The sequence below is a fragment of the Aedes aegypti genome, chromosome 2 (assembly GCF_002204515.2).
Source record: "Aedes aegypti strain LVP_AGWG chromosome 2, AaegL5.0 Primary Assembly, whole genome shotgun sequence".
Lineage (NCBI taxonomy): Eukaryota > Metazoa > Arthropoda > Insecta > Diptera > Culicidae > Aedes > Aedes aegypti.
The window spans coordinates 67,052,598-67,076,416 of record NC_035108.1 but is presented as its reverse complement, the minus strand read 5'-3'; the positions used below and the strand labels follow the sequence as shown (position 1 = coordinate 67,076,416).

Below are 23,819 nucleotides of genomic sequence, written 5' to 3'. Positions count from 1 at the left end.
GGAGAACCGACGGTCGAATGTCAAAAGTAAAGTTACATAATTGTAACCAAATTTAGCCAATTCAGCCAAGTCAAGCTGCAAAGATAAGTTGAAAGAACAGCTAATTTTAAAAAGAAGGCTGAATCATCTATGAAATGCAAATACCACCTTTTATGATTGGTCAATTTGATACTAAAATACATCATCAAAATGTAATGTCAAAATTCATATTAATATTTTCAAATTTATTTTCGTACGCTACAAAAATGATAATATTCATCATAATCGGGTAATAAGATGACATAGAACCAATTTTTTAAAATTATGGATTGAGTGGCTTAGGTGTCCGGTACTAAGGGATCTACCACTATAATAGTTTTTTCTGTGGGAAATTCGTTAATGATATTTGAAGGTTACGCCTGGTTACGCCAATGTTCAAGAAATCTATCCTATAAACCACAATCTCGTTCATTTTGTTACAGTTTGGATTATTCATCAGAGGAAAGCATTTCGATCTGATTAATACATAATTTGATTTTTAAAGGCGCCAACAGTTGCCCGTCAAGGATCAACAGCTGGTTGCCTGAGTTTCATCCTGCTGTACCGCGAATATTGCGAGTCAAGGTGCACACGGAAAAGCTATTGACTGGTCGCCTTCTCTCGTCATCGCATCGAAACGCCGCGGCCCCTGGGATCCATGGAAATGCGCGACGAGAGTCACGACTCACGAGTTTGGGACGCGGAGTGGAGCGGAGGAACAAAACGCGAAGAATTTCGTTATCCTAGGTCTACCGCGAGCGCGATACGGTTCGATTCAGTTACGATTGGTACAGAAACGCGATTGGTCGGTCATCTGAATCCGCGCGCGGCGGCAAGTGAATGAGGGGTTGCGTGTCGGTGGCCACGAATACGTTGTGAATGTGTGTTTATGTTATTGGTCCGTTTCAGCAGATGAAGCAAGATTGAGTTGTTGATCAACGTTTCTGTTTGGGATTTCTCGCGCCAGGGAAAGATGAATGAAAAGTGCAAAACTTTCCGGTTACGAAAGGTTGTAGAGAAAAGAAGTGTTTACAAATCTCGATGAGGCACACTAAATTAAAACAAGCGACCGGGAAGGAGTGCGAAGCAAGTGATAACGATAAGAAGTGCTCCGATTAGTGTAGGACCCAAGTGTCCTCAACAAGGATGAACGACTCATCATCAGCGTCAGTGGAGTCGTTGTTAGCCCTGGCGGGTGCCGGTGGAGATTTCGCCGGTTCCGGTAGTGGCGATGGCTTTCCACCAATGATTTTGAACGAAACTTTGCGGGATCTGTGCCACCAACAGAACGACACCCTGTTTCTGGAGCTGTCCTGTCCTCCATTGTTCGATTCGATCTCGTGCTGGCCAAGGACACCGCCGGCAACAACGGCAGTTTTGCCGTGTTTCTCCGAGTTCAAGGGAGTGCAGTACGATGCGACACGTGAGTATTATATTTCGGGGGAGGTATTCGGGAAAAGTAATAATAAAGTTAAATTGTATTCAAAAAATGCAACATTGGTCAAATAGCAGATCAACTAAATATCCCAAGTAAACAGAAAGTTTAAAATTGTGTTTTAACATAAATCTATAATATGCAATTTTGTATGTTTGAATCAGAATGAATTGATAGCTGGTAACAAGAAGAAACGATAAAGCTCAGATCTGATACATGATTACTATTATTATTTTTTTTTTTCATAGATGCAACGTTCAGATCCTGGTCCTGGGTTTAGTATATCGAAGAACAGTAAAAGGTGGTTTTTGTTATTGGTGTCAGCAAAATTATGCCGTCGGTTCGGGCAGGTCGGACTACAGTGTCCATTTCCCGGCCATTTTGCTTGTCCTGGGGTTCGACACAAGAAAGAATCAAAGATTTTCAATAAAACGAGCTATTTTATTAGAATGGGAGTAATATTTAAACAATACAATGTTTTCACAATGAAATATAAAGAAAAAGTATCAATCCAAGACAACAATTTAATTGTTACAGTCGACTCTCCATATCTCGATGTTCTAAATCTCGATATCTCTCCATATGTCGATGAATACTTCGGTCCCTTCATTCTACATACGATTTCTCTTTCCATATATCGATATCCTCCTTATCTCGATATCTCCATATCTCGATGTGTTCCTGTTGATTTTTGTTCCCAATTCTCTCTTGATATGTCGATATAAACAAAGGCTACTAGACCAGATTTAAGTGATTCAGAACAATTTGGAAACTCGAAACGAAATCTGTTTGTTTATTACTTTCACAACGAAGTGATTTTCAATCAAGTGTTCATCAAATAAATGTTATTTGTCTCGATATCTCCCTATCTCGATGGTCCCTTCGATATCGAGATGTGAAGAGGCGACTGTAATTATAATTTATTGTATTTTATATATGACTTTTTCCATTTTGATGAACTAACTAAACAAAAACTATACCTTACCTTGACTTTTTATGGGTTTGATTTTTTCCTTCAAACTTTATTTTTATTAATGAATATATGGTTAACATTTGTGCCATAATATTAGAACAATTAGTTCCGAACATTCCAAAAGTCTTAAAACTTTAAAGAATACTAGCAACGTTTTGAGATCAATGGTTTCATAGTTGATCATGCTTAAAGTGAACTGTACTTTCAGATTTGCTTTCTCAGCTGCTTCTGAAAACGAATAATGTTTAAAAAAAATGCAATAAATATCCCTCGTTACTAGACAAATAAAAATGTTTTATAATTTTTTGGCAACTTAGTCTTGTTATGAAAATAATTATCTTTGGATTCTTTTTCTATTATTTTTTATGAATCTCAGAAAAATGTTTATTTTTTTTTGCATTAAAATTAAGTGGTATTCAAAAATTTTACGGTCAATTCGGGAATCCCGGGAAACGGGAAACAGCAAACAAAGGAAATTTAGTCAACATTGCACTACTACATAAGCAATTGGATTGGTCTATGCGTTTCGGTTATCGCCGTGAGCCTTCGTTAAGTTTGTCTTGACTGTTCTGTTTACACAATGATTCGTTTTAGAAGTGTCTAATTCAACAAGTATAAATTTTCTTAAATACACACGCAATGATGGTCGCATAAAGTCGTTTGGCATAAAGCCGTTTGGCATAAAGTCGTTTGGCATAATGGTCATTTGGCATAAAGTCATTTGGCATAATGGTCGTTTGGTAATAATGAGTCTGAAACAAAGAATTTCTTGAGATGACGGCAATCAACCGAACGGTTCTATCGATCGATGACTGAAATTGGGAATTGTCGCATCCTTGCGACGCACAGTATTTCGATCGGCCAAAATCGTGAACTTAATTCTGTAGCACCTTTAAACGTGATTTTTTCGGAATTTTTTCGGACGAAAATTTTCTAAAAATATAGCGCATATATTGACGGTAAATGTTAGTTCGCAGTTAGTTTGCCACGGGCGGCGCTGCAAAAACATTTTTTTTGAAATGACGATCTTTAAATATGATGTCTTCGGCAAAGTTGTAGATAATTCAAATACAAACAACTTTGCCAAAGACACCTAGTGTGTATTCAGCCGCATTTCCAAAATACGGGAGTATTTTATGAACGACCCCCTAAAACTAGTTTTTCTCCGATATTTTGGAAATACGAAGCTTCCGGTAGCAACAATGTTCTACAAAATTATGTAAACAGTCAAAATGAATCATTCTCTAGAAGACACTAGCCTTCTAACGATCAAGGAAAAGCAGTTATAACCGTTTAAGTGCAAAAATCAGCCATTTTTGGGGTCCGTGTATTTATTCGGGTGGCAGCTGGTGGCAGATGGAACCTAGTAGGATTCAAAATACATCATTAGTAGTTGTAAATGTCGATAGTGTCATTAGTATCCACGAGTATCCCTTTTACTTAGAGGAAGTTTCATCAATGACTCTTATTACCTTGTAGTACTTAGTTATATGATGGGTAGAGGGCAATGTGGCTCCATACTTCTTCTTTTTCATCTTCTTGGCACATTCTTCATCATTACGCACAACTAATAGGTTCCAAATACATTTTTGAAGAAAGTTCTCAATCTCCTGAAAAGACGCTTTACGAAATGACTCTCCCTACAACTATTTTTCATTTGAGATTTTTGCGTTTTTTCGTGCATACCAAGTAACCAAATAGCACTTTAATTCGCTCTGCGTGCTAGCATTATACAGCTGACACGCTAAATTGGTCGAATAATAGCACTAAAAGACCAAAAAGATGAACTAGCAGGCTAGTGTTTACTACATGACACGTGCAAGAACGATGCGATGAGTAGCAAGTTAAGTGATGTATCAAATTCAAATCCAAAATCAGGCAAGTGCCTCAATACCAGATAATTTTGTAAATGAGTGTTGCAACCATAAGAACTGCGTTAACATTTAAACGCTGAGTTGATTCACAGAATACTGATTCAATATACAGTTAACTCTTCCTTACTCGATATTCCGTATCTCGATATCGAGTTAGAGAACCATAGTAAAAGTTGGTTTTCATGGCTAACTCGATGGTCCCTTGGAACCAGTTGCACTGCTTTTGTGTTCTGTAACTCGATACCTCCCTAACTCGATGGTCCCTTCAATATCGAGTAAGGGAGAGATAACTGTATAGTGAATATTTCAACAAACTTGCATAGCTTGCACTTACTATTGTGTCTATGTACGGAAAATAGCTAAAACTGCAAGCGAAAAATAGTTGTATGGCGAGTCATTTTGTAAAGATCAATTGAGAACTTTCTTCAAAAATGTATTTGGAACCTATTGGTTGTGCGTAATTATGAAGAATGTATCAAAAAGAAGAAAAAGAAGAAGTATGGAGCCACATTGCCCTCTACCCATCATATAACTAAGTACTACAAGGTAATAAGAGTCATTGATGAAACTTCCTCTAAGTAAAAGGGATACTCGTGGATACTAATGACACTATCGACATTTACAACTACTAATGATGTATTTTGAATCCTACTAGGTTCCATCTGCCACCAGCTGCCACTCGAATAAATACACGGACCCCAAAAATGGCTGATTTTTGCACTTAAACGGTTATAACTGCTTTTCCTTGATCGTTAGAAGACTAGTGTCTTCTAGAGAATGATTCATTTTGACTGTTTACATAATTTTGTAGAACATTGTTGCTACCGGAAACTTCGTATTTTCAAAATATCGGAGAAAAACTAGTTTTAGGGGGTCGTTCATAAAATACTCCCGTATTTTGGAAATCCGGCATCTTTGGCAAAGTTGGTTGTATTTGAATTATCTACAACTTTGCCGAAGACATCATATTTAAAGATCGTCATTTCAAAAAAAAAAAAAAATGTTTTCGCTGCGCCGCCCGTGGCAAAGTTGCGAACTAACATTTACCGTCAATATATGCGCTATATTTTTAGAAAATTTTCGTCCGAAGACACCATTCCGAAAAAAATCACGTTTAAAGGTGCTACAGAATTAAGTTCACGATTTTAGCCGATCGAAATACCGTGCGACGCCTATCCACCTATTCGTTTCCATCATTTGCTTCTATAGACTCCCTTTAGCTTTGAGTCGCATGACCGCTACAGCCATAAAACAAAATAAGATTTTGATATATTTAGCACAAATTTGCCCTTCTTTCAAACATTTTATGTTTTTTTTTTTTCTAAATATGATGTAACCATAATTATAGGCATCAAAACTGTGTATTTGAAATTTAAATAAATTTCACCTTCTCTTTTTTTTCTTTTAAAAAGACACTACACGTTAATGCTTCCAGTGGGCTGTTTGCCCTTTGAAGGAAGCACCACACTAGACAACGGACTAGCATGCAACGCCCAGTGGCACAGTCGGAAAACATTCCTCTCGAAAAGTTTTCGGCCTGAAGTGGGAATCGAACCCACACTCCTTAGCACGATGCGGCTAAATGCCTCGGTGACACTAACCACACGGCTACGAAGCCCACACATAGGCTGTTCCTGGGAGCTATATGTTTTAAATATTTTTTGTATCCAACTGACAAAAGGGCGGCGATGGATGACATTTATCTTCTCAAGTTATCAGTGAAATAATAAATCGATTACTGCAGTTACTTTGATGGGTTGTGCTTCTTTTCCCCGACTGTCGGTTCCCCGAATATCCCGTTTCTCCAATTAGCCCACTTCTCCGGATTTTTTTTAGCACTCATAATTGTCATAGCTTTATACATTTCAGGGTGGTGAACGAACTGCTCATCTAATATGCACCCTTCTATATTTACTTTTTGCCAACATGTGTATAGCCGAGAATGACAGAATACTTCCTTCTTTTGATTGCTTATTGTTCTCTCTCGTTCACTATTCAGGCACTGAAGACTATTATTTAAACTATGTAAACTGCACCACTTTTCGGGGAAACCGGTCATTTGGGGACATGGCATTTGGGGAAAAGGGTCATTGGGGGAAACGGCATTCGGGAAAAAGTAGCACATTCACTTCGATGATCCTGAACGCAATTTTTTTATGTCTTTTCGGTTTATTATGCCACAATATTTTTTGGCGTCTAATTTTCTATTGGTTCAATCATGAATTTTACCTTTTTTAAAAATAGGTTGTTCTCTATATTTATACTGTTTTAAATTTTACTATTAAACATTCTGTTCTTCCTGTCAACATTCAACATATTCTTTTTTGCAAACGCAAAAAAAATATGCTGGAAAAAAAATGTTTTCCTTCTTTCGATTATAGACGGTGTTTTTGACGTACACTTCTAAAATTAAAATTTTTAAAACTGTGTTGTTCATTTGAGTTATGCTGTGAGACGTATTTTTTGCGTTAGAGCCTTGAACATTTGAAACGAATAATAATCTGTTCTTATATATAGGTTATTCTTGGATTATCTTGGACTTGGATTAGATGTTTAAATATTTTTCAAATTAATGTTTCCCTCTCTTTACATCAAGTGTTACGTCCAAACTGGGATAAAGCTTGATCTGCAGCGAAATATTCTGTGAACGTTCCCTTCATTACTAACTGCGAACTCTCTTTGTCAATTTACTATTTTCAAAAATGTACATCGCAACAAGCTCAAGCATACTCTATGTTTTGGGATGTAGAGACAATTATTATTCCGAATAGATCTTGCACCATACCCGTCACGAGCTCTATTTGGTAATGCTCTCTAATGTCTCAACAATTTTTGACATTCATGGCTTGGAAAATCTCTGAACGAACATCACGCTTGTTGAGAACCTAGCAAAAATGTTTGCAAATGGGCTAGGTGGTGTTGATCTCAGTAAATGCTTCAAAAATGCCGATATTCATTCTAAGTCAATCATTATGCCAAACGGCCATTATGCCAAATGATCATTATGCCAAACGGCCATTATGCCAAACGACCGTTGTGCAAAACGACTTTATGCCAGACGGCTTTATGCCAAACGGAGTACAATCGTAAAATACAGGTCGGACTCGATTATCTGGAATTTTGGACTGGATTATCCGGAGTATATGTTTTGATATTCTTGGTTTTCAGTTTTTCAGTTTTATAAATTTGAGATAATTTATTATTGCAATATAAAAGATGAATGGTTTAGTAGTTTTGGACGTACACTACCCGTCATAAATACGGACTCACTAAAATAAGTATTGCAACACTCAGCTGAATATTGAATCACCCTGAAAAGTTTAGCATCACCTCAAAATAGGTAATTTCACATTGCTATATCTCGAGATCCTTACGACTTACAAAGAAGCGATCTTCAGCAAAGTTGTTCAAGGGATCAAGAACATCCGGAAAGCGAACAGTTTAGTTCACGATTTTGCCGCTTGGTGGCGCTAGTGAGCATGCATAAAGTGTAAATAAAGTGAATCAAGCTTGAAACATTAGAAAATGAAGTGAATTACTTGAAATCATTTGAACATTAATCAATTAAACCTAAACCAGTCGAATATGAGTGAATCAGATAATCACCTGAAAATGAAATGAATCAATTCTGAGTCACTTGAACATGGAGTGAATTTGACATGATTTTTGTTTACTTCACATTCAAGTCTAACCTGAATTTCTGGAATATACAGTCAACTCTCCACAACTTGATATTCTATAACTCGATATACTCTATAACTCGATGAATTTTTCGGTCCCTTCAAATTCCCATACATCGTGCTCTTCATAAGTCGATATTTCTATAACTCGATATCTCCATTAGTCGATGTCACGTGAGAGGAAAATTTCCCTCCATAACTCGGTATCAATTTTAAAATCCTTCTTATACTGGGAAACTTGGACTAATTCTTGTCTGGAAGTGAATCAATACTTGCAAGTTGTAATGAATGTTTAAAACATTAAAATAAAAAAAATATGTAAGGAAAAGATATGGGATTTTTCGAACATTTCGCAAAAAGTTTTCAAATAAATGTTTGTAAAATAATATCAACAAAATATTATTGCTTTCTTACAGAAGTAATCATATATGTATTGGAAATACAGAAATTTGTTTCTTCGATATTGGGATTTTTTGCGTTGGTATATTCTATAAGTCGATGGTCCCTTGAATATCGAGTGATGGAGAGTCGACTGTAGAGTGAATCGAACCCGAAAGACATTAATATAAAGAGAATAAGACATCAATCACTTGGATATGAAGTCAATCAAACTTGAACCATTCTGACTTGAATAATTTGAATATGATGAATATGAGTCCTGACTGAGTCACTCGCACATGAAGTAAGTCATACCAAAATCACTAGAATATGAATCAGATATGATACACTTGAATATACATTTGATCAGACCAGAATCACTTTAATTTAATAAGATTCCATCCCTAATCACTTCAACTTCCAAATGTCAAAGGATTTCTGAACAGCATTCTGGAAATTCTATCTTATCAAATTCATAATGTTTAGATACAATCATCCCTCCAGAGTAAACTGTTTCCTGGATGCCCTTGACTTTCCAAACAACGTTGCCGAAGACTCAAACTTCCTATCTCATCTGGCTCAAAAGATAGAATTTGTTTCATATATTTAATTAAATATGCGTACTAGTGCAACCTAGTCGCAAAATTAGGAACCAAAAAATTTGATATTTGGGTATCCTTTACTTTATTTATATTCTTTACTTATCGAATACTCGAACATTCTATCTCTTGTGGATCGCAAGCTAGTTCAAAATGCTCGGTTTTACATGCTCACTAACGCCACCTAGCGGCAAAATCTCGAACCAAACTATCTGTCTTCCGGATGTCCTTGACTTTCTGAACAACTTTGCCGAAGACTCGAACTTTCTATCTCATGTGGATCACAAGATAGAACTAGTTTGAAATGCTCAATTTTGCATGCTCACTAGCGCCACCTATCGGCGGAATCTACAACCTAACTGTTTGTCTTCCGGATGTACTTGGCCTTCTTAACAACTTCGCCGGAGACTCGAACTTCCTATCTCATATGGATCACAAGCTAGAACTAGTTTAAAATGCTCACTTGCGCCACCTAGCGGCAGAATCGCGAACTAAACTGTTCGCTTTCCGAATGTCCTTGATCCCCTGAACAACTTTGCTGAAGATCGCTTCTTTGCAAGTCGTAAGGATCTCGAGATATAGCAATGTGAATTAACCTGTTTTGAGGTGATGATAGACTTTTTGGGGGTGATTCATTGTTCAGCTGAGTGTTGCAATACTTATTTCAGTGAGTCCGTAATTAGGACGGGTAGTGGAGGTCAGAAAAGGGAGGTTTGAAAAGGGGTTTTCGTATATGCCGGTCAAAAAAAAATTTTCTCAAGACTTCTAATGATGCTAGAAATAATTTCTGGCTACGCCACTGCCTCGGTTTATGGACAAAAGGTCGAAAGACGAAAGGTCGAAAGGTCCAAAGATCGAAAGTCAAAAGGTAGAAAGAACAAAAGTTCGAAAACGATTTACATAGTGGGATATTTTTCCTTCTTTGAAAAAAGATTTTCGACATTTTGTCCCTTCTTTTTTGTTCTTCGACCTTTTGTCCTTTCTGTCATTTGTCTTTCGACCTTTTGTCATAGATTCCACTGCATCATATAAATAAAACGACAAGAAAAAGATAATAATAAAGAACATAAATTTAATAGAAGATTTTACTTCTTAGTGACTTGATTATTCGGAGTGAAAAAAAAAATCGATACTTCGGATAAGGGATCGTTCAAATATTACGTAACACAACAGGGGGAGGGAGGGGGTCTTACGTAGTGTTACGGTCCATACAAAAATTGAAAATTTTCCATACAAAAGGTGTTACGTGGGGGAGGGAGGGGATCAAATTTTGCGTTACTTAATATTTGAATGAACCCTAATCGAGTCCGACTTGTATCATTTTGAGTTTTCAATATATAATCAAAGCCGGCTGCTCAATACTACAGGTAGAGATTAGTATTAAAGTTTCTGCGACTTTGTTCACTTCTCTGATACATGTATGTGAATAAGGCTGAAACCATGGCACAGTCACTTAAGTCAATACGATGAGGGGATGAGGAAGTAGTGTAAACCTTAGCCCCTTCCTCTCTTAGCAGATGAATTATTTTGAATGTAAAACACGAATACTATCAAATTGGATGAATTTACAACTAATAATTTAACGACTTTCGTATTTGTGACCAACCTCCTATGCAGCTGGAATCACTGTGGTTCGGGGAAAATCGAAATTTCAGGATTACTGATGTGTTTCCACATTTTTTTAATTGCTGCATAATAATTTCCATATACTATATTTACAACGTCTTCAGCTAACCTACAAATCATCACCAAAATGCTTAAAATTTCACAGAATCATATTTATATCATAAAAAGGGAGATATGAAAGATAAAGTTTTAATTTTTTGCTTTGTGTTTTGAATCGCCTCACTCGTGAATAGAGTTGCATATTTCTCAGGGATTCTACCCCATTACCCCGAATCCCATTACCCCGAATGCCATTAACCCGAACGCCATTACCCGGAATTCCAAAACCCCGAACGACCCATCACCCCGAATGACATTACCCCGAATTCCAATATCGTGGAGAAATGTCATCAATATCGTCCTGTCATGAAAATTGTAAATTCGGGGAAATTGCATTCCGGGTAATGGAATTCGGGGTAATGGTACATCCGGAGTAATGGAATTCGGGGTGCTGGCAATCGGGGAAATGGCATTCGGGGTAATGGGGTAGAATCGCGCTAGCAGGAGGCTCACGAAAATTCTAAAAGCGCGCGCAAGCCGATGTACTCACGGGGAGACTCGTCTCATGCGCTGCTCGGCGCTACGGATCACCATCGTTATCCAAGTTGTGAAACAACTGCTTAGTAACGAAGATACTCTACGACAATTTTCGCTTCATTATGCAGGTGTCAAGATGGTCTACATGACATGGTCGAAGACTCGCGATCCGAGAGTTACTATTTCGATCCTCGTTGAAAAATTTTGTGATCATTTCAATTATTGCGCTGAATTTTAAACAGTGACGAAGCGCATGAGACCGCATTGAGACACATCTCAAGAAAAATAAGGCACACCAAAAAAGGTCTCACAAAGTACAACGCACCCGTGCGCTAGCAAGTAATGAGCCTCCTGCACCTAAGGCTACAACACGTGCACAGTAACGAGTCGTGAACCAAATTTGGGATCTCTGAATTCGATAATGTTCGGTAAATTCTTATCAAATCGACATTAAATCAAGCGTGTGCTAGAATAAGGGCGTAAGTCGCATGATCGATTTCTTTTCATCGATCCTCTCTGTGAATGAAGGTGACAAACTGCCAGTTTGTCCGTATTTTTTCTCCTCATGACGCATAATTGCATCGCTGCCAAGCGGTCTGAAGTGAAACAATGCGGAAAAACTTGCATCTTGTCACCTTCGTTCACAGAAGAGAGGATCGATGAAGAGAAATCGATCATGCGACTAACGCCCTTATGCTAGCACACGCTTGATATATGGAAATAGTGAATGACGAAATTTTAAGGTATGCATCGAAGCCAAACCTTGAGTTTTCAAGAGCACAAATCTAGAGAACCAGGTAACCGTTTGTGCTGAAAATGAAACTCACTGTCATCATACGGATACGGAAATGGCAACTTTTGTGAAAAAAAAGTTGTCAATTTGTAATTGTAGAAGTATTCATAAGAATACTAATTCGAGAAACAGGCTCTGTCCCATTAAGCATGTTATTCCAAGAGAAAGAAGAAGAACAATATCATGAGATTATGACGAAGAAGAAGGAGGATAGGTTCAAGTCCTCTCACAAGCTTTCAGGCTATCACCATATGTTAATCCGATTTTGTGTCCAATTGTCTGTTATTATAATACCAAACATAATTTAAGTAAATATTATTTGCATAGAAATAAACATTTTTCAAAACCCAATTGATTTTATAATGAAATAATGTAACATTGTGATCATTTTTACCCGTATTTACGGTATCCTCAAATAATACTGCTCTTACAAACGTAGAGAACGGCTTTATCCATTAAGAGGGTAGCTCTTAAATAGGTTGGGATCGTGTATCACTTCTTCTCGCTCCATAGGAGAAAAAAAGTAATTACAACTGCCCGGTATATTTTTCCAGCCTTTTTTTCTGTCTGATGTTAAGAACCCTGCCGTTTTCGCTCATACATTTTCATTGGGCAGCCTGCAGAGCGTACAAAGATGATTTTATGGCGTCTGACTTTCTGCTTGATGCCAGGTACGTTTTTTGCTACCTTTTTGTTTGCATGGGTGAATAGGTGCGATTTTAATTTTGATGGAGTTTTCCAGTTGATTTACGCAGAGGAACCCAATATACATTTCGGTTATGTTTTTTATTAGTCCTAAAGAATTTCTCAGGTAAATTCAGACACTTGAAAGAACATGGTATGGATTTTAAAGTTATAATCTGACACTTAACACCCTTTTGTTTATTCATGTTTTAATTTAGTTTACCTATAATCAATTGCTTGCGTAAACCAATCCGCAATATCAAATCAAGTAGCATAAAATAATTTATTCGAATCATCCTCGAAAAATAAGCGAACTGAGCTAACTTTCCTATCTAAACTGTCAATCTTACCCGTAGAAAGTCCTCGCATTCCAGCATATATCACAGAAAGAGAGAGAGAGATAAACCAAATTGAAAGGAAACAGACAGTTCAGCTGGTGCTGGTGGAAATGAGCTATGGAAAACTCATTCGCACGGTTGGAAAAGCACCACCCGCACTCGCACATATCAATTGTCATAAAGCTGAAAGCCACTTTGCCTCTGCCCTCCCACTCGTTCTCATTTGTACACTCCCCAACTTGCGCTCGCCGTTCAACAGTTACCATATTTGCTTGTTCAGCTGACAGTGGCATATTTCTGCTCCTCGTCTCTTCTATCAGCATCAACCACCCCATCTGCGGTTCGGTTCACAGGGGTTCAGTTTTCTAAGAAACTGATAAAAACCCAATTTCCAAACAGTTTTTGGTGGAAAAACCAAGTCAAACATTCATCTACATTATCAGATAGTTGAGAAAACTTACATTCCCGTGCAAAAGTTTGGGTTCACCCCTTAAAATAACATACAAAAGTGTTTTGTCCATTTATCTGTGATTACTCGTCCAGTTAAAACTCTCTATGGCGCGTTCGAAAGGCAATGAGTTATTCTTACTTCGTAGATATTTTTCCAAAAATATAAATATAGGTAAGGATTAGAGAAGACTCTTTTTGCCTAAGTGTGCCTAAACAGTTTTTTATATATATGAGAACCTCAAAATGTGAAGAAAACAGCAATTTCGTTAAAATTGTGTTCAATGAAAACCAAAATATGGTGATAATGCCCAAAACAGAGTTTGAAACCTTTAAAAATGTTCTCCAACACTTGGCATGATACAAACTTGTAGAATATTAAGAATGCGTAATTTTTGCCACGATTTTTTTACCTTGACCACTGTGCTTAGCCATGCTCATCGTCATCGTAGTGAATTAGTAACTGGTTAGTACCACCATCACCGCCACCACCACAATCTACCACAGCGCTCACACAGGAGGGGAAATGGCTCGCTTACTAAATTGACACTTAGTAATGGCGTGGTAGGGGAGAATAGGGCAAATAATCACTTCTGTTGAGTTGATGGAATTGATCGGCACAACTTTGATGACTGAAATTTACATAGAAGATTTTTAACTCCTAAGCATTTGACAAATCCCGTTTCAATCTTAATAGGAAACAGATATTTGAAATAAAGTTTCACGAAGGAGAATTTTCTGATAAAAAGATTTTTCTAGAAAAAAAAAATGGAGAGGGATGTTCAAAAATAAAAAAAAAAATACACCAAAATTCATAAATTTTCGATCGAACATAAATCTTATCCAGCAACGTGCTTTTATCGATGTTAATTACAAAAAAAACAGTTAAGATCCAAATTAAAATTTTAATGTTAGAGTGATAAAATGCTGCAAGCCCACTTTCCCCTAAACGCGTTGTTGTGGAAGGCAGTAGACACCGTGTCTGTCTGTTTGGTTTAAAATGTGAAAGAACGGGAAATTAGCTAGGAAAGAAAGAAAGGCGGTTTCCCGAGCAAAGCCGGCAATGTTTATTGAGTGCTGTTGCGGCACGGTGGGACAGCGGCTTCAGAGAGCTGTCAATAATGGTGTCGCTTATTAATAGTCTATTTAGATGTCCGATGGAAACTATTTATTGACAGGAGAACGCATTACAGTGAAGTGCAATTTACAAAGCGGGGCTGATGTGGTGTCGGCTTTTAGTAACCATTGTAGGTCAAAGCTTGATATCCGCTTTTTGTAACAATAGAAATAATGATTTTCATACACCACGATTGATCATTGTCCGGCAAATGTTTTAAATTAATTAACATTTAGATTAGAATGTGGGCCTGGATTTGGATTTGGATTGGATTTGGATTTGGATTTGGATTTGGATTGGATTTGGATTGGATTTGGATTGGATTTGGATTGGATTTGGATTGGATTTGGATTGGATTTGGATTGGATTTGGATTGGATTTGGATTGGATTTGGATTGGATTTGGATTGGATTTGGATTGGATTTGGATTGGATTTGGATTGGATTTGGATTGGATTTGGATTGGATTTGGATTGGATTTGGATTGGATTTGGATTGGATTTGGATTGGATTTGGATTGGATTTGGATTGGATTTGGATTGGATTTGGATTGGATTTGGATTGGATTTGGATTGGATTTGGATTGGATTTGGATTGGATTGGATTTGGATTGGATTTGGATTGGATTTGGATTGGATTTGGATTGGATTTGGATTGGATTGGATTTGGATTGGATTTGGATTGGATTGGATTGGATTGGATTTGGATTGGATTTGGATTGGATTTGGATTGGATTTGGATTGGATTTGGATTGGATTTGGATTGGATTTGGATTGGATTTGGATTGGATTTGGATTGGATTTGGATTGGATTTGGATTGGATTTGGATTGGATTTGGATTGGATTTGGATTGGATTTGGATTGGATTTGGATTGGATTTGGATTGGATTTGGATTGGATTTGGATTGGATTTGGATTGGATTTGGATTGGATTTGGATTGGATTTGGATTGGATTTGGATTGGATTTGGATTGGATTTGGATTGGATTTGGATTGGATTTGGATTGGATTTGGATTGGATTTGGATTGGATTTGGATTGGATTTTTGGATTGGATTTGGATTGGATTTGGATTGGATTTGGATTGGATTTGGATTGGATTTGGATTGGATTTGGATTGGATTTGGATTGGATTTGGATTGGATTTGGATTGGATTTGGATTGGATTTGGATTGGATTTGGATTGGATTTGGATTGGATTTGGATTGGATTTGGATTGGATTTGGATTGGATTTGGATTGGATTTGGATTGGATTTGGATTGGATTTGGATTGGATTTGGATTGGATTTGGATTGGATTTGGATTGGATTTGGATTGGATTTGGATTGGATTTGGATTGGATTTGGATTGGATTTGGATTGGATTTGGATTGGATTTGGATTGGATTTGGATTGGATTTGGATTGGATTTGGATTGGATTTGGATTGGATTTGGATTGGATTTGGATTGGATTTGGATTGGATTTGGATTGGATTTGGATTGGATTTGGATTGGATTTGGATTGGATTTGGATTGGATTTGGATTGGATTTGGATTGGATTTGGATTGGATTTGGATTGGAGATTTGGATTGGATTTGGATTGGATTGGATTGGATTTGGATTGGATTTGGATTGGATTTGGATTGGATTTGGATTGGATTTGGATTGGATTGGATTTTGGATTGGATTTGGATTGGATTTGGATTGGATTTGGATTGGATTTGGATTGGATTTGGATTGGATTTGGATTGGATTTGGATTGGATTTGGATTGGATTTGGATTGGATTTGGATTGGATTTGGATTGGATTGGATTGGATTGGATTGGATTTGGATTGGATTTGGATTGGATTTGGATTGGATTTGGATTGGATTTGGGATTGGATTTGGATTGGATTTGGATTGGATTTGGATTGGATTTGGATTGGATTTGGATTGGATTTGGATTGGATTTGGATTGGATTTGGATTGGATTGGATTGGATTTGTGGATTTGGATTGGATTTGGATTAGATTTGGATTGGATTTGGATTAGATTTGGATTGGATTTGGATTGGATTTGGATTGGATTTGGATTGGATTTGGATTGGATTTGGATTGGATTTGGATTGGATTTGGATTGGATTTGGATTGGATTTGGATTGGATTTCAGTTCCATTCCAGTTCCATTCCAGTTCCATTCCAGTTCCATTCCAGTTCCATTCCAGTTCCATTCCAGTTCCATTCCAGTTCCATTCCAGTTCCATTCCAGTTTCATTCCAGTTCCATTCCAGTTCCATTCCAGTTCCATTCCAGCTCCATTCCAGTTCCATTCCAGTTTCCTTCCAGTTTCATTCCAGTTTCATTCCAGTTTCATTCCAATTCCATTCCAGTTTCTTTCCATTTCCTTTCCAGTTCCTCACCAGTTCTTTTCCAGTTTTTTCCCAATTCCATTCCAGTTCAATTTTTTTTTTCTAAGTATACTTCTAGTTCTGTTTTTTGATTTTGGATATCTTCTTCTTCTTGGCATTAACGTCCCCCCTGGGGCAGAGCCTGCTTCTTAGCTTAGTGTTCTTATGAGCACTTCCACAGTTATTAACTGAGAGCTTTCTTTGCCAAAGTTGCCATTTTTGCATTCGTATATCGTGTGGCAGATATGATTATACTATATGCCCATGGGCGTCAAGAAAATTTCCATTACGAAAAGATCCTGGACCGACCGGGAATCGAACCCAGACACCTACAGCATGGCTTTGCTTTGTAGCCGCGGACTCTAACCACTCGGCTAAGAAAGTCCCCTGGCTGATTCTGGATATGTTTCTGTTTATCCTGAATTTATTTCTAGTTTATTTTTCGTTTTGGATTTTACTTCACCTGTAGCGTCGAATTCCACAACGTTTATAAGTTTTGAAACTCCAAAAATCCGATTATAGAAGCATAAGCGTTATTGTAATTCATTTTATATCGAATCTCAATAAGCCTAGCTTCCAGAATACAACGCCATTATTTATTCTTCGGATTCCTCCCTCCCATTTCCCCCGGAAAAATCACAGCATAATGAGGCAAATTATAACTTAGGTGATGTTCACCGCTAACAAGATGAGCGCATTAATAATCACGAAGCACCACAGAGGAAAAAAAACTTTCCCAACCACGTTTTCGGCTCATCTTACGGATCATTATCCGCACCACAAATGGCCTCAACGAGGCTAGGAAAAAAGCGCTCAACCTGAATCGTCCTCCCGGATGTCCTCCACCACTTTTAGCAAATTGCGAAATTCTACGTTAAAGAACTCCACTTAACCGTGACACTATTTCTCGCCGGTGCGGTGTCATGTCCTCGTCAACGTCGTTGTCGTCCAACGCGAAACATCCTCGCGAGTCCTCAGCCGACAGGTGCGGAAGTGGAAAATCGTGATAAAAGTCATCCAATTGCTTCGCTTCAGATGAAATTCTCGAAAAGTGCAGTAGGGGATTAGGGTGGTTCAAAGGTAAAAAAATTGAAAATTTAATCTTATACATTTCTTACATTCTTCTTCTTCTTGGCTCTACGTCCTCACTGGGGCAGGGCATGCATCTCAGCATCAAGAGCACTTTCACAGTTATTAACTGAGAGCTTTCTTTGTCAAAGGTAGCATTTTTGCATGCGCACATCGTGTGGCAAGCACGATGATACTTTATGCCCAGGGAAGTCAAGAAAATTTCCATAACGAAAAGATCCCGGACCGACCGGGAATCGAACCCAGACACCTTCAGCATGGCTTTGCTTTGTAACCGCGAACTCTAACCATTTGTCATTGGAAGGCCCTTTTCTCACCATCTATACTATAAGAATAGCATTATGAAACATTTTCAGCTATGACGGTATTTGTGGAACAAAGACGATGTAGGTTTATATGTAAATTATTACGAAGAAATTTTTAAAACATTCTAAACACTTAATTTGACAGCTCTTGCCTTATGGTTGTGTATTTTGGACATAACCTGTTAATATTAGGTAGATATTGGGAAAAATCTAAGTTCGGACAATGAACGAACACTCCTTGGTAGCAGGTCCTTTGACAGAGCTTCAAAGCTAGAAAATTGTTTATTTGCATGTTAGATTAGGTTTAATTCACATATTTTTAAGTTCTGTACTTTCATTTTGGTGTTCTTTTTACTTTTTATGTTACAATTTTGTTCTCACTGTGTTCCCTTATTATTTTAACCTGTGTACGTAATTTTACATTAGAGTAGCAAATTTTTGCCATAATAGTTATTTATTACCTTCAGAATTCAGCTAGTTCAAATATTTGAGTAATAATTTCGTATTTTAGGTAATAGTTTTAGACTTCTCGAATGGGATAATTTAGAAAGAATGATGAAGCAATAATGCCAGACAACACTTTAGATGACAGTTGACGTAGCTGTCAAGAGATCGTTCAGGCGAAAGGGCGTAGTCGAAACTCACTCATTTGAGTGCGAGGTCTGCCCTGTGGTTTCGCCAACATCCCCCCGCCCGTGTAGTTCCGGTACGCCAAGTTCCTGAGCTTCCGATTTTTCGACCTCTGAACTTCGAACTTCTATCAGTGCTAACTTGGTGGCAGGTCGGTTCATCAGTCCACGAGCCGTTTGTACTACCGCTCTTCGTACTTGTCCATCCTTCCCTGGGAGAACTTCCGTAATTCTCCCACGAATCCATCCGTTACGCTTCCCCTCTTCAACAACAATGACCAGATCTCCAGGTTCTAGTGATCGTACCGGCTGGAACCATTTGGTGCGGCGCGTCAACGTAGGGAGGTACTCCCGTAGCCAACGTGTCCAGAAGGTGTCGACAAGGTAGTTCGCTAGTCTCCAACTGTCTCTCAGTGTCGAGTGCTGCTGCACGAAGTCCCGACTAGGTTGGTTGATGCCTTGTGTTCCGTATAGCAGAAAGTGGTTTGGGGATAAAGCTTCCTGCATTGCATGGTCCAGCGGAACATAAGTGAGTGGCCATGAATTGAAGACTGATTCTGCTTCCAGCAGCACGGTTTCAAGGACTTCATCATTCGGATGACGTGGATGGTCCGCAATCGCCGCCATGGCCACCTTCACGGACCTGACCATGCGCTCCCATGGACCTTCCATATGGGGCGCAAGCGGAGGATTGAAGAGCCACTTCGTAGCCGAAATCGTAAATGTCGTCGCACAATCCTTGCTGATCGTCCGGAGTTGTTCCTTCAGCAGATTGTTCGCTCCGATGAAGTTGGTTCCGTTGTCAGAGCAAAAGGTAGCAGGTGAACCTCTGCGAGCCACGAATCTCCGAATGGCCATAATACAGGATTGTGTCGATAAGCTGTGAACGACTTCTAGGTGCACTGCCCTTATAGACAGGCACGTGAAAAGGGCGATCCATCTTTTCACTGTGCTGCGCCCTTGCTTAACAAGAATGGGCCCGAAATAGTCCACTCCGGTGTGGGTAAAGGGCCAGATGAACGGCGTTAGCCTGATTTCAGGAAGTGGTGCCATCATTGGGGCTTGGGGAACTGCTTTCTGCACTCGACAATGTTGACACTGCTTGGCCACCTTTGCAATGACCGAACGGAGCTGCGGAACTTGGAAGCGTTGCCTTACATCGTTAAATACCGTCTCATTGTTTCCATGCAGAAAGCGGATGTGGTAGCATTCAACGAGCAGGATAGTTACTCGATGCTCTTTTGGAAGAAAAATGGGGTATTTGAGATCGGTGGAAACTGCTGGCGCCGCGGATATGCGACTGTTCATCCTTAGCACTCCGTCGTCGTCCATCATCGGTGACATCTTGAACAGCGAACTCGATTTTGCTAACTGCTTCGGCTGCTTGCTTGAATGTTCCTTGTTGTACTTGAGAGTCGCGTATTCGTCAGGGTATGCCTTCATCTTCGCCTGCCGTCACAGAAGTGTTTCAGCTGTCTGCATCTCTTCCTGCATCAGCTGGCTGGTCGCTTTCAGTCCTAGGAATCGCTTGGCCGCCCGAACGACGTAGGCGGTGCTGCGCAGCAGTCTCACCCACTTTGAGAATCGTTCCACGGCAACCATTGAAGCTTGACCTTGGTTTCGATGAAGTAGAAACGACGCTCGCATATCTACCGTTGTAGTGAACTTTTCCGCCGAATCTTCTAACCATTTTTCTTCCGGGTCGGATAGGTAGCTTGGTCCAGCATACCACCAGTCCTTTGGGTCGAAACTAGGCCCGTCCTTCCACTTCGTTGCTTGATCCGCCACGTTCAGCTTAGATGGAACCTTTCGCCACTCATTAACTGTAGTCGTGCTTAAGATTTCTCCAACTCGGAAACCGACGAACTGATGATACTGTCGGGTCTCCGATCTCAGCCAAGCTAAGACCGTTGAAGAATCCGTCCATAGGTATCGAGCTGATATTGGAATCGTTAGAGCCTTGGTGATAGTGTCCACCAAACGGCTACCGATTAGCGCTGCTTGCAACTCCAGTCGTGGAATTGACAGAGGTTTTAGTGGCGCTACCTTTGTCTTCGCTGCTATCAACGTGCATCGCGGGAGTCCATTGCACGAAGTTCTGAGGTATGCTATGCAAGCGTAGGCGTTCTCACTAGCGTCCACCAGAACATGAAGTTGTGGTTCTTGTGTAGTATTTCCACTGTCGGGAAGAAGGCATCTTGGGACGCTCACTTTGGCTATAGTCGTCAGCAAACCGCTCCACTTACGCCAGTCCTCCAAGATTTCTCCGTCGATCTGCTCGTCCCAGTTTAGGCCAGCCCTCCAGATTCGTTGCATAATCAGCTTTCCGTGCACAACAAAATGCGCTACCAGACCTAACGGATCATAAACAGACATTATCGTCCGCAGGACTTGGCGCTTCGTCGGCACAATCTTGTTCGTCACGATGTTTCGCACTTCCTCCTTTAGATCCAACTGGAACGTGAAGATGTCTTCCAACGGTTTCCACATCATACCGAACACTCTCTCTGCGCTTGCTTCCAGGCTCATAGACTTCTGCTCAGTTTCGCGTACTTCTCCAATGCGCTGGAGAAGTTCCGTACTATTCGAAGCGAAGTTCCGAATCTCCATTCCAGCCATAGCGTGAACGTGCTTTACATCCTCTATTAGCTTCGCCGCTTCTTCCAACGTTTCAACACTATCCAGCTAGTCATCAACATAGTGTTTGTCGACTATTGCTTGCGCTGCTTCTGGAAACTGCTCCTTGTATTCCTTGGCATTTTTGTTTTTCAAATATTGCGCAATACATGGTGAGCATGCAGCTCCAAAGGTTGCTACATCCATCACAAATATTTGCGCTTGCGCTTCTGGATGTTCCCGGTAAAGGAATCTTTGCTCCTGCCTGTCCTTTTGTCGTATGCGAAATTGGTGGAACATTTCTTTAATGTCTCCACTAAAAGCAATGCGATTCTGCCGGAAGCGCAGAAGGACGACCGGAAGTGCTGTTAACATTTACGGTCCTTTCAACATCATGTCGTTGAAGAAAACTCCTTCTGTTCGGGCTGCGGCGTCCCATATCAGACGCACCTTTGCTGGCTTTCGTGGGTTCCTTACCACCCCAAGTGGCAAATACCATACCCGACCAGGCATAGAATACTCCAACTCCGCAGCAGTTATTCGATGGGCATATCCTTTAGCAAGGTACTCCTCAATCATCCCTTGGACTTTCTTCCGCAGTTCCTCATCCTTCGCTAGCTTGCACTCCAATGCTTCCATTCTTCGCACGGCCATATTGTAATTATTTGGGAGCGACGGTTCATCACTTCGCCACAGCAACCCAGTTTCCCATCTACCATCAACTCTTCTGGTGGTGTTGTGTAGGATGTCTAGTGCTCGTTGATCTTCCTTCGATTGTGAACTTCGCTTAACGCTCGCTTCATCGACTGCAAGAAACTGCCTGAACAGATTGGTCATCTCGGCGTCTTCCTCTGGCAGCTCAGCATGAATGTTAACGTATTCTTCAGGACTGCTCCCGCTAGAGCTTTTTTCCGAAAAGACACCATCCTAACCGAGTCTTAACCGCCACTAGTTCTCCTGTGTCACTTTCCCGGCTTTTCAGTGCCCTTATCAGCTTCGCGTTATCAACCCCGATGATGAGACGAGGTGAGGCATTGTTGTAGCTACACAGTGGCAGCTTCCTCAAATAAGGATGGTCTGAACAGAGCGAGTCGTAATCCACCGTTTGACTCGGTAACTTCAAGCTACTCACAGTTCTAGCCTTCAATGGAAATTCATTTTCCATGTTAAGTCCGGAGATGACGATTTGGATGTGCTGGGATTCTTTCTCGGTCCTTGTAATATCTCCCGTCCAACCGAGATGGAGCGGTTCGCCAGGTCCTACAGTGCCCAGCTGATCCGCTATTTCTGCTTCCACCATGGTCGAGGAAGATCCGTCGTCAAGAAATGCGAAAACATCCACGCTTTTTCCATTGAAGTGCAACGTCACAGGAAGATAGCGCCACAGTGCACTAGAGGTTGCTGAATGTAGATGTTGTTGAACAACGTTCTTCTCCAGCGTAGATGACGATGGTACTCCAGACTCCTCCTTCCTAACTTGTAGCAAACCATGATGACGCATTCGACAGTCTCCTACTCCACATTCCAGTTTTGATCGGCAGGGCCAAGATCGATGAGGTATTAAGCATATCCTACACAATCCTTTCTGCCGTAGCACCTTCCATCGCTCGTCCACATTCAATCGCCGGAATGCCATACAGTCGGCGATTCGATGGCCCGTTTGACCGCAATGGATACAGGGTTTTGCCGGTAGACTCTCAGGGGTAGACGTCTTAGCCGCCGTTGATGACAATTGATGAACAAAAAGTTTCTCCTTCGTGGGTCTCTCTCGCTTTCCTTTTTCTTGTTTCTTGATCGTTTGCAGTCCCAAGTCATCAAAAAGAGTGACGTCACTGGCCATCGCAACAAGGTCTTTCATAAAATCGTTAAACGTGGCCAGGTTGACTGGGTTGTAGTTGCGCTTGAAGCAGGCCCACTGCAGTTTTAGATTCGGTGGAAGCCTATCCACCAATTCCTGCAGTAGCATAGGATTGCTAATATGCTGATATTGTTGCGCCAGGATCATGTGTTCCACCATGTTTCCGACGCCCATTCCAAACTGGACCAACGTTTCGAGGTCGTCGCCCCGAGGGGAGGAAATCTCTCTCATCTGCTTCAGAAGAGCATGGATAACCACCTCTGGTCTTCCATATAGTCGCTCGAGTGTCTCCAATACAACAGGAACTGACTCCGGAATCAGCAACCGACTTTTTAAGCTATCCAGAGCATGTCCACGTAAGCACCGCTGCAAACGCGCCAGGTTTTCGGCATCGTTGTACCCACAGGTTTCGGTCGA

At 40.1% G+C, this 23,819-nt stretch overlaps 1 protein-coding gene across 7 annotated transcripts in view; it reads left to right on the top strand.

Annotated features, from left to right (window-relative positions):
- LOC5570395 (diuretic hormone receptor) overlaps positions 1-23,819 on the top strand; it is a 193,024-nt gene that overhangs the window by 89,444 nt on the left and 79,761 nt on the right. For 2 of the 7 annotated variants that reach the window (XM_021841107.1, XM_021841110.1), the window contains exon 2: positions 928-1,441. In XM_021841107.1, the coding sequence (XP_021696799.1) occupies positions 1,165-1,441 (277 nt within the window). In that variant the 5' untranslated portion in view covers positions 928-1,164. Of the gene's footprint in view, positions 1-487; positions 1,442-23,819 lie in introns of those variants that run through there. The other 5 variants (XM_021841112.1, XM_021841111.1, XM_021841108.1 and 2 more) reach the window with 4 other exon arrangements.